Raw genomic sequence first — 15647 nt, 5'->3', positions numbered from 1 at the left:
GCTAATGTATAACATTTCAGGGGCAAGTCACAGGCAAGACTGTAAAAAAATAAAAATAAATACAAAACTTTTTTTAAATAATGCACCAAACTCTTTTCTGTGTGCATGAACTTACTTTGCACTAAATGCACAATAAATGCATGCACTTCTTGTTTCTATGCCTAGTGCTCAAACCATGTATTTATTTATTGTATACTGTGCCTTTAAGTTAAGCGCTGTAATACAGCAAAGCTTTAATTCTTAAATCTGGAATTGACCAAAACAAGCATTCACCATTAACTATCAAGTGCATAAACAAACAATTTAGTAACAATATCATGCATCCCTAAAAAAGCGGTCTTTGCCATCATACACGCATATGCTCATAGTTACACAGCATTGATTGTCTATGAACACACCTACATGATTGACATGTCTCTTACGGGTGGTCTGGGCACAAGCTGGCTCGTATTACTCTGTGTATCCGACCTGATTCATTGCTTATTCCTCTGGGCACACTATCATGTTTTATTCCTGCTCTTTGTGTTTTAATACAGTTCAATCTGTCTAAACTTTTTTTTGTGTGTGTGTATGTGTATACTCGTGTATTAGTTCTTCATCAGTGTGTGTGTGTGTGTGTGTTATGAAGCTGTTTGGATATCTGACAGCGCTCTAGGTGTTTTCCCACAATGCCGATGAGCTTCCCCCGCCTAAACTCCCGCCTCAGGTACAGGAAGATTTCAGCACTTCCTCCTGCAAACTTGTGCAATTATCACTGCAAGAGTGTAGATTTAAAGCGAGTCAATATGTAGATAAGGTTTGCACATACATACAAAGGATGTTGGATTTGATGCGTAAAGCGAAATGGCGAGCCCGCCGGCCTTCTGTGATAAAACGGGCCTAGCTTTCAGCTTAGCAATGGGTTTTTGCTCCAAAGTGTTGCTTAATGCATCAGTTTGATGTGTATATCTACTAACAGATCTAATATTGAAACAGGGTTTTGCATCTTCATTGCACTCAGAATGCCATACATTGTAAAAGAAACCGTCTGTCCGAATATTTTGGTATTTATTAGTTGCATATATAGATATACAGTACTGTTGAAAAGTTAGAAATAACTATTTATTTATGTTTGTTTATTTTTAAAGAAGTCTCTTATATGCTCAACAAGGCTGCATTTATTTGATCAGAAATATGGTAAAATAAGTAAAATATTATTACAATTAAAATAACCATTTTATAGTTAAATATATTTTGAAATTGAATTTATTCCTGTGATGCAATGCTGAATTTTCAGCAGCCATTACTCCAGTCTTCAGTGTCACATTATGCATCATTCACAAATACATTGCATTCAATCATTCTGCTTAATAAATAAATGCATATGATTTTTGTGTCATGCAAAGTGTGTCTGTAATGCACTTTAAGCTTTATGCATTATATCGCTGGACCTGCACACAACGGCATGATGCTTCTTCTCTCTATAGAGTTCAGTGTGAGTCGACGTGAGTCTTTATTCTTTTCTGGGACACAATCACATTAAACAGGACTTTTATTGCATCAACAGAAGTTTGAGAAGCCCTGAAGAATCCAGACTTGTGTCCCAGTAGGTTCACAAACGTTGAATAGACGTGAGACTCGTGGAGGGCAAACGCTTCGGCTCTTCTGAAGCTTTTTTAAATGTTCATGATCTCTCCGTGATGTGTGTGCATGCTTTATTAATTCGGAGGGAGATGTTTTGCGTCTTTGTCGAGCTTCTTGAGGATTTGACAGCTTTGGGTCGATTGTCACATTGATGTAGGGACCTCGGTCGCCACATATGCATCAAAAGAAAGTTTCGTTCTCCTGCGTTCATGTTCAAAAATAACTCTTCAGTGCATTGCTTTTCTGTATCGAGTTGTTTTCCGTCTGTCAGGTCACTCTTTGTGTCAGGTTCTTAGGTTAAAATGTTTCACAAAGACTTCAAAAAGTGGCGTTTGGGAACCTCCTGCAACACAAAGGCTTTAGCTCCACCTTCAATTTCCAAAACCTAAATTTAATTTTAAAACAGCCGTAGAAATAACTCCAAACCAAGGCGTTTAAAACGTGAGGATGGCAAAACCAACAAGGCCTCATTATAGCGGGATCTTCTGAGGACGAGCGTTTAGACTTGAAACTCATTACGCCGGCTTCCCGTCCGAACTCTAATTGGGTTCGTTTTATATGTGAAACGCTTTGAATTTTTAATGCGCCACTTTTTAAAGTTCCACAGAAGTGAGGCTCGTTTGGGATGAATCGACTGAAGTCTTGTTCTAATGGTCTGTGAGTTTTTCTACGTTGAGTCAGAGGAGATCAGGGTCAGCGCGGATGGCGGTGGAAAATAGCACGATACGCTCACGTGTTCGGGTCGTGTTCCCCTGTTTATCTTCACGCAACTCCTTCGGCTGAGCGGGTCTGCTCAAAAGAGTTTGTTTCTAGACAACTGCTCTGTTTATGGGAACAAATAGTCGGCGTGCATTACAGCGTGCAACTGAGACTTTCTGATCTAACCAACCAACCACCCCACACCGAAACGAACTTCTAGTTAATTATAGCTCCTGCTCGATTTCACTGCTCTCGCATTTTCAAGAAAAATAATGACTGCCAATTAGCTCTTTTGTTCGGCGTCTAGCGAGTCTGTTTCTCTCAGGCTCTGGAAACTGAAGTTTCCCAGCAAGGAAAGTTTTGTTTGCCAGCGAAGTTTCCGGGCGTTTAGCGCTCTGACCCTTTCGGGGAGGTAGAAACCCGTCGGAGATACGCCTCAGGGAAATGCTTTCATCTCGAACCTGCGGACGCTCCCAACTCGAGGCGTTCGCAATCACAGCTTCGTCTACTAATTAGAAAATTCCTGACCTCCAGCGAGATGTTTTAATTATGTGTTGTGTCAACGAGTTTGCTGGTGCTCGAGTGGGTGAGAAGACGAACCTGCACGTCTCTCTCTCTCTCTTCTGACCTCCTCATCGCCATGTTTGTTTTCACATGCTTAAATAGCCAAACAAGATGCAGTTTGTGTGGGTGTGAAGTGAAACAGCGACTGGGCTGCTTGTAATGGAGAGGCGTCTGTGTGTGAGTCAGAGGCGCGAGGCAGGAAAGGGTTAAGGAGCGAGGGAGAGGGGATGCTGCAGAACATAGCCGTGTTCGTGCGAAGGCAAGTCATTTCCCGAAACACTGCAGACACTGCGCCTCAGGCGCTCTGAAACCTTTGGAGACCAAAATGGCTTGCAGGAGTTAGAAGTAATAAGGTGTTGTTTTTTTTCGTTTTTTTTTTTCGCCTTCTTTCTCCTTGACTGAAATTCTGCAGTTGCTGTGCATGGCCATGGAGCTCGCCGGCCGTGTTTCTCCTCGTGTTTTAGGACGCTCACCAGCCCATTTCTTGAGATTTGTTGCTCTTTAGTTAAGCGGCGGATTGCAGTTGGATGCAATTCTGCCATTTTTCATCAAGATCATACTAGAACGACTCTCTCTCTGTTTCTCTTTTCCAGTGTTTATGCTGCAGTAAATCTAATACAGCAACAGAAATGAGGCCGCTTAGTATATGATATTGCTGATTTTTCATTATGTCTAATGAAATGCATATTCAGCCTGTTGGGCATCTCTTACAACCATGAGGGTAATACTATAGTATTACCTGAGCTTATTTTATACTGCTTTTGCTTTCACTAGTTAACTTTAAATGAACCTGTGGTGTGAAAAAAACAATGGATAAAGTACAAATATATATATATATTATTTCATAAAAGCAGTCATATATTTATGGTGCCGCTGCAATTAAAATATATATTTTTTTTATAGTTTATGATATTAACTTTTTTATGAGCCTCCAAAAAAAATTAAATAATAATTATTATTTTCATATTTTCATTATTTTCCTCTTCACTAGATAATATTTAATTATCCTGAGGTGCAACAAATCAATTTTCAGTATAAATATGATTAATATAGTTCATAAAAGCTGCATGCATAATTAAATGTATTTTAATGAGATTAATGTATTATACAAATTATATAATAATGATAATATAATTAATAATAATATTTTTTATATTAATTTAATAAATAATAATAACATTTATATTAAAATATTATTTTTAAATTATTATTTAAAATAATATTTAAATTATATTAAATTATCATTTAATAATTATATACATACACATATTTTCTAAATTATGTTTATCTGTCTCTATATATATGGAATATGAAAAGGTGTTTTTATATTAATTATTATTTTTTTATATATTACATTTATATTTATTAAAATGATATGTATACAATATATTATGCATTACATGTTATATATTAATTATATAGATTTTTATGATATATTTATTTCTCTCTCTCTATCAAGTGAAGGACTTTCACAGTTTACCAGCCTTCATCAGAGACCGAATCAATACCTCGAATCAGAAGTGAATCTTGACCCTCTCTGACCCTTTGATTAGCAGAAAGCCGAAACACAAAGCAGTGCTCATTCTTTTCTCCTGTTTTTGTTAATCTTGGCTGCCGTGGCGCGGTTCAAAGCGAGGGCTGCGTGTATAATCCACACAATATACATCTGTGAATTATTATTGTAATTCTTTATACATTTATTGGAGCTGAATTAACTCCACATCAAATGCATCACTCGGGCGATGTCAGAAACGCCTCGGGCCGATCGCTCCACATCTGCTAACTCTTTCGAAATGTCCTCATCGGCCTTTTCTCCTGAGTTAAAGTGAGAGGGAGTTTCTGGTCCTAATTAATGTCCGTTGCCGGTGTGGAGGCCCGGGGCGGAGGAAGACATGTGGGAAAGCTTTGGCTCTTGGCTCGGCCTCAGTCGCTCTGACATGATGGGAGGCGAGAACGAGAGCGTGCTGATGCTGAGGTCCTAATGGAAAAGCACCAGTCATCACGTCTGAAGTCATTCTCAGTCTCCGAGTGATGGTGAACTGTAGTGTTTGTCTGCTTTATCCTGCTTATGAAAGCTTTTTAAGATCGCTTATTGGTTAAATACATGCCCAGATCTCTTTCACAATGAGTAAGAAATATTTTGGAAACAAACATGATGCTTGTTTTAGGACCATTTAGCTTGTTTGTTTTAACTATGAAAAACAGTATTGCGGATTTGGGAAGGAAACTTTTATATATATATATATATATATATATATATATATATATATATATATATATATATATATATATTTTTTTTTTTTTTTTTATTCCGGGATTAATAATTTTTTTATGTATTTATTTTTTTATTTATGGAAATTTCAAATTTATATATACATTACATATATTATGTAATTTAAAAATAATAAGTTATTATTTATTATTTCTATTCTCACTCGCTCTAATTTTTTTATAATTATATTGAGTTGTATTAATATATTAATAAATTATTAGTCATATAATCATATTAATATTAAAATAATATTTTTTTATTACTCTTTAAAGCCTCCCTGTTTAATTATAGGAATTATGTTGAAATGCATTATTTAAATTTTGTTATTTAACTTTACAAAAAAAAAAAAAAAAAAACATATGTGTATATATATATATATATATATATATATATATATGTGTGTGTGTGTGTGTGTGTCTGTTTTGTATTTTGGAGTAAAAAAAAAATTATATATATATATATTATTTTTTTATTTTATTTTTTATTGTAAAGTTAAATAACATAATTGAAATAATTCATTTCAACATAATTCCTATAATTAAACAGGGAGGCTTTAAAGAGTAATAAAAAAATATTATTTTAATATTAATATGATTATATGACTAATAATGTATTAATATATTAATATTACATATATATATATATATATATATATATATATATATATATATATATATATATATATATATATATATATATATATATGTCTATTTATTTTTGTAAATTATTGTGGACAATATATATATATATATATATATATATATATATACACACACACACACACAAATATAATATGCATTATATATATTATATAATTTAGTTTTTTTAGAATGCACATTTATTCTAGCTGTAATTTATATTAATAATAATATCTAATATAATTATTATATATATATATATATATATGATTTGTTCTCTCTCTCTCTCTCTCTCTCTCTCTCTCTATATATACATATATATTTAAGTGGAATGGCTATATTCAATGTAATTTGTTCTCTTGCTCTCTTTCTCCGTGGTCATTGATAAACTCATTTCAGTCGACCCGATATAAACATCTCGTTGTCCCGCTGTCAGATCTCATCAGTTTGTTCTTTCGATCTGTAACGGCGCGTTCATCTCTGTTTCTCTCTGATTTCATCTTCCTCTTCATATTCAGCCGTCTCCTGTTGATGTGTTTGCTGAGATAGCAGTATTGGTAATGTGTGTGTGTGTGTGTGTGTGTGTGTCTGGCAAAGTGGACCATTAACCTGTAGCCCTGAGGTGAAAGCGCAGCCAAGTCCAATATTGGCTCCAGCATCAAGGGCTCGAGCTTCACTCAGAAACATTCGGAGAAAGAAAGACGCTGATCAGCAGAAAGCAGAGATGGAGATGGAGATGAAGATGAAGATGAAGACTGCCAGCCGTGAAACTCTCAGAGTCCGAGACGGCAGGAGAGAAAAACATACATTATTAACCCAAAGTAAATTTAGCAAAGTGGGAGCTGATCTGGCTCCGTCTGTGAGCTTCACACAGAGTGAATGTGATTCTTTGGCACGAGATGAAGTAGTTACACAGTTTACAAATAAAAGTGTTAGAAAGCTGTTATCAGCTGGGTTTGATCTCCAGACTGTAAATGCCGTTCTTTGAAAACTGTAGAGGGAGAAATAGAAACACATTCAGAACAAGAATGACAGCCCAATGGGTTTTGTGAAGCTGTGCACAGACAGAAGGTCAAAAGTTCATAGACAGCAGACAGAAAGAAGCCCAAAATCTGTCCATTTATTAGAAATAAATCCTCAGGATGTGTTTGGACTAGTATGCCATATTGAGTTTCTCTCAACAAATTTAAATCTAATCATTATTTTAATTTAATTTAATTCCATTCTATTAATTTATTTCACTCTATATTTTATTTAATTATTTTATTTGGGGGAATTCAACGAATCCTATAAGATAACGCATTTAAATCCATTAATTTAAATCTAATCTCAACACATTTAAATCTAATAATTTTTAGGAATTTAGGAATTTTCAGGAACTTTATTGAATTGTTTAGAAATAAATATTTAGGATTTTTTTTAGTTAATATAAAGCGTCATATCGAGTCTCTCAAGCTTTAGTTACTTGTTCATTTATTTATTTTTTGAGATACAGAAATAAATATTTTAGATGTATTTGAGCCAGTACAAGACGAGACGAGTTAAATCTTATTTTTTCATGCCATTTAGGAATGTAATGTATTTGTTTAGAAATATATTTATTTAAATATATTTATTGTATTTGAGTTATTATAAGACGGTCATATCGAGTCTCTCAGGAGATATTTGTCCATTTAATTTTATTATATTAGTCTATGGAATTAAAAAAATTTACTCTTTTTTTAACCTTTTTTAATTTGTTACTTTTTGAAATTTTTTATTTTGTTTTTTTTAAGATGGAGATTATTGTAAATTTTGGACTTTAACAATTTTACTTCCATGATTATATATATCTTTATTTATATTTTTATGTAAATATATATATATGTAAATATATATATATATATATATATATATATATATATATATATATATATATATATATATATATATATATATATATATATATATATATATATATTATTATTATTATTATTTTTTTTTCACGAAAGTCTTTTGGTTCTTGTATTGTTTTAAAAAACAGAACTAGGTCTTGAGTCCCATTTCCAGATCATTATGAGCCAAAATCAGCTTCAGCAGTGTAATGGATCAGTTTGATGAATCTGAGCACACACATGTTGTGTAAATCTGATTCACTCGTTACCGGTCAGTGTTTCAGTGGTGTGTGTGTGTGTGTGTGTTGTTGAGGATGCTGCAGGCTCGTCTCTCTCCGCTCCAAACACGTGCACGCAGTCAGAAATTGTCTGAAAAGATGTAAGGAGGTATCCGTGTGCTAGCTGTCAGATGGATATGTCATGTGACATTACGCCCGCCAGCGGCTCGCGCTCATAAAATGACAGATGCTGCTTTTTGCCTCACGGATTTTTGCCTTCCCACAAATCTTTTCTTCTCCTCTTCCTTCAGCTCCATGCTGACCTTCGCCAAAACCACACAATTCGACGACCCCCAATGTAGATTAGCAATCAATGAGTGTGTGAGTGTGTGTTTATGTACTTGTTAATGCATGGGAACACACATCAACAGAGCTGTGTTTGGGTTACTGGCGTACAGTGGGAGGAAAGACGTGACCTTGCTGCCTGCGTTCGGATCACTTCCTCTTCCTCTGTGTGGCTCCAGAGACAATCTGTGTTCCTAATGCCAGAAAACACGGCAAACTTTCAGTTCGAGACATATGAAGTGAATCTTTGTTTCACTTGTGTCTGTTTATATTCACTAGTATTATCAGTTTGATGGCATTGGGATTATTGAGCTGAATATTCAGGCTATTGTCTTCTACAGAGCTGCTTTATAGTCAAATCAGATTCATTTAATAATTGATGAATTTTGCAACACTGATATTCTTATTGAACTGAAAGGAATCAACACTGAACTGAACTGAATCAATTCTGATCTGAACTGAATAATTGTCTTTTGTCGAGCTGTTTCTGTTTCTGTTTCTGTGTAAACAGCATCTATTAATATTTATATTGGCTTATTTGGGAATGTACTATTTATACTTGTTCCGAAGAATCTGCTACTATTTTGTTTTATTTTATTTTATTTATTTTGGTTTGATGTCATGTGATCGAATCTCAGGTCAGTATATATATATATAATTTTTTACTTTTTTTTTATATAATGCACTAGGCATTTACACTGATGTTATTGTTAACTAAACCTAAAATTAAAATAGTAAAAAATTTAATAAAATTAAACTAGTTGAAATAAAACTGAAATAAGATATAAAAATTGATTAGGAAAACTTTATGTAAAATTACTGAAACTAAACCTGAAAAATAAATGAAGCTAAATAGAAGTATTCAAAAAAAGAACTAAAACTGATAAAAAAAAATTACAAACACGTAAACGTATTGCTAATTTATGAATTTATAAAGCTAATTCAAAATATTAAGAAAAGCTATATATAACACATATTAGTATATACTCATATATATTATATAAGCAATGCAAATAAAAGGTATTTGATTGCATTTTATGTTCAGATTTGTTGTTCTCTGTCTAATAATTTTTAGTGAGTGGCGCAATCCTTTCAAACTCCATCCTTTAAGACTTTCACACTTTTTCCTGATGATGTTAAAGGGACAGAACATGTAGCCTGAAAGCATATTTGTGCAATTATTGTAAGCAATTCACAAACATTCACCATCTTGCTACAGTAGCATCGTAAAAATCCTTAATTTTGTTGTATTCAAAGTTCATCAAGTGATTTATTCCCCTAAGCAGGTTCTCTTCCTTCGTCTCTGTTTGTGTTTCTCTCATCTCAAACACACACTCGCTCGTGAATATTGAGCACACAAACCCGCCAGAGGTCCGTCAGGTAGATGGATGCGTTTGATTGGTCCAGGCTGTGATTGGCATTAATTGCCATGGCAGAAGACATGCCCGTCTTTCACATGAGCTCAACTCTGATTGGCCTGATGAGGCCAGATCCTTCTTCTGGAGGTCCTGGGCCCTGAGGGCGTCCCGTGCGCTGCCTGTCCTGAATTGACCCCACCTCAGCACACTCCACCCGTCAGATAACGTGCCTTACGCGTCAGCTGCTTTCCATTAACCCTGCGTGTCTCTCATTGTGTTTACCCAGCACAATCAAGTCTAATTGTGCGACGTCTGTTAGAGAGTGAGACTTCGTTTCAGGTCTTATTTTGTGATTCTACCATCAGATATTTTTCTGTTGCTCATGAGAGACAGAGTCTGACTCAGTGCGTAAGAATCCGTGTGTTTATTTGACTTCTGCTTCAGTTTACACTGAAATAAGCAGATGAACAGAATGTGAGTGAAAGACTAAACACATTTAAGTTTAAGAGAAGACGGTTTTGCTCACAATAACATCCGTTTGAGCATTTATGCTCATCAGAAATGACGGAATCAGTTTAGTTTCATCCGTTATGCCAGTGTTGTATGAAAAGTGACTGAAGTGGAGCTACATCTGATTGACAGCTTGAAGTTGAAGAGAACAATAAATATGGATGTGGGAAAGTCTTATAGTATTGAGTTTGGCTTGACTGACAGCAGCACTAAATGTGAACAGGATCATGTTCTCCAGCATGATTTAAGAAGATCCAAAGATCATCTTGAGCTCCGGTGGAAGCAGGACAGAGTCACATGATCTCACATGACACTCGTCTGCTTACATTTGATCTCATTAAGTTTGCATGAATGTTGAAATATAATTATTTAATTTAATTTGTTCCCTTAAAAACTGGCATTTAAAGCCAGTATTAACAGAACTGTGGACAACCTGGAAATACTGAATAAAGTTATTTTAAAAGCATGATTTCTAGACCTTGAAAAGTTAGTTAATGCAATTAAAAAATATTAAAATATTATATATATATATATATATATATATATATATATATATATATATATATATATATTATTTTTAGAAAATGTTATTTTAATAAATATTATTATTATAAATATATATATATATATATATATATATATATATATATATATATATATATATATATATATTATATATATATATATATTTATATATATATATATATATATATATATATTAAAAAATATATTGCTAATCTTGATAAAAATTCAGTGATTAGAATACTGTAATTTTATTATTTTTAAATATTTCAGTACTTTAATTATTTTTTTTTACTATAATGCAATATTTTTTTTATTATAATTTATAATAAAATGAACACCAGTGTCTTCTTTAGGGGCCTTCAAATATCATCATAAAAGGCCTTCACAGATAAGACAATCCCAGAGTGCATTGCGGCAAGCTTAGTTAAAAGTTTGATACAGTATGATTCTAAACCATATAAATAACATCAATACATTAAAACGGATTATTTCACCCAATGTTTTCGTGTAATAAATTTTAGTTTGTTAGAATGTCAAATTTTCTGGAAGCATTTGTGGACTGAGTCTCCCATGCACTTAAAATAAAATAAGTCGTGCAATGTGTTTAATAACGGAATTGTGTTTTGTCGTCAGGTGTCGGGAAGTTCGGCAGGTTCCCCGGGCGGATCGTCGGCCCCGTGCTGCTCGTCACGGCAGTTTAACCGCCAGAGAATAACACGCGTCAACCTCAGGGACTTCATCTTCTACATGGAGCAGGAGCGAGAGACCAGCAGATCTCTCTTACTTTACCGCGCTCTCCTGAAGTAGCCAACGCTGAGCGAATGCTGAGCCAATCAGCAGCCAAACCACCCGAGCAGCGATCGACTTCCCCTCAGCCCTGCGACGTGCCTTCAGCCCGTTCACCGCGTCTGTGTCTGTGAGCTCGTGATGTCTGCGTTGCTTTTGATAGAAAAGCTCTGAAAAAGAGAGAGAGAGAAAAAAAAAACAAGATGTGCTTTATGTTTCCTGTTTTCTCCTCAGCGTTACTAGCTAAACTGTATTTATGATAGTGAATTTTAAGGCTTGTCTTTCTGACTTTGAGCCGAGGAGTGTTTGTTTGTTTGTTTGTGTATGAATGAATCTGACACTGTAAATACCACTTTCTTCATCAGTATTTTAGTCTAAAAATCCCCCGAAAAGAGATGGCTATGAATTAACAATTAATTCTATTGTTTTATTAATGTGTTCCCTCATCGTGAACACGGTTTGCTATATTCGACGCCTTCATTTTAGTGAATCATGACCACATTGTCCAAATTTTTTCCCTCTCTTTGATTTACTAAAATTAGGGAACAAATTAGTATAAATTCGCAGCAGTTTACTAAAACAAAGGAACAGATACTGTATGTACAGAAAGGTCACAATTTACTGAAACGAGGGAATTAATTAATAAAAAATAGCAACGATTTACTAAAATTAGGGAATTCATTGGTACAAAAAGGAAACGATTTACTGAAATAAGGGTAGAGAATTAATAAAAATTTGCACTTGTTTACTAATAAGAGGGAATTAAAAAACGAGAGAATTAAATAATAAAAATTAGCTACAATAAAAAAACGAGATAATACAAAACGAGATAATTCATACAAATTGGTCCCAATTTACTAAAATGATGGGACAAATTAATAAAATTTGCAATGATTTACTAAAATGGGGGAACGATTTAATAAAAATTCGCAATGATTTACTAAATCTAGGGAACAAATTAATAAAAATTTGCAAAGATTTACTAAAACGAGTTAACGAATTAATAAAAATTGGCAATGATTTACTAAAACGAGGGAACGATTTAATAAAATTTCGCAATGATTTACTAAAACGAGGGAAAGAAATTAATACAAATTTGCATTAATTTACTAAAACGAGGGAACGATTTAATAAAAATGTGCAATGATTTACTAAAACGAGGGAATGAATTAAAAATATTTGCAATGATTTACTAAAACGAGGGAATTAATTAATAAAAATTACCAATGTTTAACTAAAATAAGGAAAATAATTCATTAACATTGGCTACAGTTTACTAAAACAAAATAATTAACACAAATTGGTCACAATTTACTAAATCAAGGGTAAAAATTAGCAAAGATTCACTAAAAATGAGGGAATGAATTTATACAAATTTCCAATGATTTTCTAAAATTAGGAAAAAAATTAAATAAAAATTTGCAACAATTTACTAAAATGAGAGAATTAATTAATACAAATTTTTCACAATTTACTAAAACAAGGGAAATAATAAAAAATTAGCAACGATTTATTCAAATGAGAGATTTAATTAGTATAAAATAAACCTCAAATTCTCAGTTTTTTTTCTTGTTTTTAAAATAAGCTTCACTACATTTTCTTTATGCTTTGAACAAGAATATGATAATATTTCATGCATTTTCACGGTTTTTGCTGTGATATATTTCAGTATTTTCAGTGTCAGAAATCCTGATGAAGTGAGTGTTTTCTCACGGTGCAGATGTATATTTAACACCGAGCGCTTACAGTGACGATCTACGGGACGAAACGCCTGGAAGTGATCAATGCAGTTTTCTGTTAAAGATTCGCGTCTCATGCAAACTTTCCCAAGCATCATCATCACCATCATAATCATCTTCATCAGTGTCCAGCCAATCACAGTATTCAAAACCTCATCAAAAACTGACAAAAAAAACTCTTTTTCAAAAGGCGAGTCTCAATGTAAATAGACTTTTTTTAATGAATATTGTTTTTAACAGCATGTGGAAATAATTCCAGCTTCTGTCTGTCATTGTGATTCACGTAGCTTTAATATTTGTCCACGAGGAGCACGAATCCCGTGTTTTCTCGAAATCAGGCCAGCAGATCCGAGCTATAGCAATACAGCCACATCAACACATCGTCTGAACGTCAATCAATCAATCAGTGCGAAAAGAAGAACCAACCCCAAAAGATCCTGGGTTTTCATCTCATAAACACGATCAGAACCGAAAGCAGCAGTAGATTATAAAGGCAAACAGTTTAGAATAACATGCACTGATAAATCAATGTATTATGAAGGTATTAGAAATTGATTTTTGATTATAAAACTGGATTTCACTGCCCTCGACTGTGTTTATTTTTGTTATTGTCATTAAGTTATTGTTGTCAGTCGTTCATGTATCATTCGTGAGCTCACTTCCAAGGACGAACTCGAATCCCGTAAGCATTTATTTTGGCGAGGGTTCGCCGTACATGATGTCACGAGAGGTCAAGTTCGGTGACCTCTCTTCACTCGGATCCTCTCGCTCTTCTATGCACCGTGAATCCCGTTGCTTTGCGGTTTGTGTGAAACTCAACTCACATGTCCGGGAAATTTCCGTTTTGGACCTATTTATATTTTCTGGTTGTTATCCACGTTTTCAGGCAAACTGCTTCATTCCCCGACTGTCCCATTTGAAACAAGCACAAATCTATTTGTTTGGGTTGTTCTTCTGTTTTCTGTTTTCCGCTGGAGGCTCTTTCTATACGCTTTGTAGCCGAAATATTATTAGGACTCTCTTCATATTGTATTACTGACGTGCCCAGCTGGAATTCAATGTTTCGATCTATGGATAATTTGTATATATTGTTTACAAGACGTTGTGTTTATCAGAACTCTTATTTTTGGTAAATTCTGTACATATCCTGAAATATTTCTGTTTGTGTGAACATACTTCTGTATTTGTACCTATTTTGTAAAGGAATTAAAAAGCTGTTTACTAAACTTCAAAATGTTTACACGTGCAGTTCACCATTTATTAATTTTTTTTAGTATAAAATGCATATATTTATATGTCATATTCATATTTATATGTTTTTTATAAACTATATGTACAGTATACAAACACACAGTTCACAATTTAATATATTTTAATAGTAAAATAGTATTTTATACTATATATAAATATATATATATATATATATATATAAGTTCAGAATCTATTTGAGTCTCATTTAAAATCCTTTTTTTCTTATAATTTTTTTTTAACTTAAAACAATTTATCATTTGAAAAGTTTGAGTTATTGAGAAATAACACAAACATATTAATTAAAATCTAGTTAAATATTTATTATATAATATATAACACATTAAATGCAATTTATATATACTTTGTAATAATTAAATAATTTTAATATGATAATAATAACATGTATATGATAACAAATCAAAGCAAACAAGTCAAAGTAAATTATGAAAGGAAAACCAGTCGAGAATCACTTAACTACAGATCCAAGTTTATCATTAAAATAAACTAATTATCATAATTATATGAATATGTCATTGAAAGGGTTGATGTTAATTAAGTAGATGAAAAGCACAAACAAACGTCAGGTGAATATCACGCCTCTTTTATTATAGCAAATATGCAAGTAAATAAAAAAGAAGTCACTGTAAATAAACACATGCCCTTTAATACCACAGTCTAATTATTAATACATTAAATAATGAGAGTTTTCACCTTGGTAGACAGTTTGAAATGTTGAGGATCTTCTTTTGTCATTTGTATGTACATTATCATATTGCTTTGCTCACGTTCAATCCATCAGTCTCGTGTTAAAGCGATCTCTTCTGGGGTTTACAAAGAGAAACCAGCATCTGAATGTGTTAATACACAAATAACTGTGCATAGTCCCAGCGTTTTAGGCCTGAAACGCTTCACAAATGCATTGAAAGTAATCCAACATAATTCGACACAAACCTTGCGCTCTTCTGTTCAGCAAGATCAGAGCATAAACAGCACGACTTCATCCACACGGGGATCTTCTGAGCGTGTTTTGGGTTTGTAAATGTGCCGTCCTGGGAATGCATGTGAGGATTGTGTCGAGAGGCATGCTGGGATAGCTCTTGGCACATGAAAGGGTGCTCGGTCGTTCCCTTTGTGACAGAACTGGACCAGATCTGGGTCAGAACAAAGGCTGGCTCAAGCAGGTTCCCATCGGAGGATGAAGCCTGTGGACATTTAATCAGACGGCCAAGAACATAATGCAGAAAC

At 33.6% G+C, this 15647-nt stretch overlaps 1 protein-coding gene across 3 annotated transcripts in view; it reads left to right on the top strand.

Moving 5' to 3' along the window:
- LOC113061409 (transcription initiation factor TFIID subunit 4-like) overlaps nucleotides 1–14379 on the top strand; it is a 69937-nt gene extending 55558 nt beyond the window's left edge. For all 3 annotated transcript variants that reach the window (XM_026230486.1, XM_026230485.1, XM_026230484.1), the window contains one exon: nucleotides 11260–14379. In XM_026230486.1, coding sequence (XP_026086271.1) covers nucleotides 11260–11433 — 174 coding nt within the window. In that variant the 3' untranslated portion in view covers nucleotides 11434–14379. The remainder of the gene's footprint in view (nucleotides 1–11259) is intronic.
- The last annotated feature ends 1268 nt before the right edge of the window (nucleotides 14380–15647 follow it).

Source organism: Carassius auratus, chromosome 43 (genome assembly GCF_003368295.1).
Source record: "Carassius auratus strain Wakin chromosome 43, ASM336829v1, whole genome shotgun sequence".
NCBI lineage: Eukaryota > Metazoa > Chordata > Actinopteri > Cypriniformes > Cyprinidae > Carassius > Carassius auratus.
The sequence above is the reverse complement of the archived record's forward strand: the minus strand, read 5'-3'. Positions and strand labels throughout refer to the sequence as shown.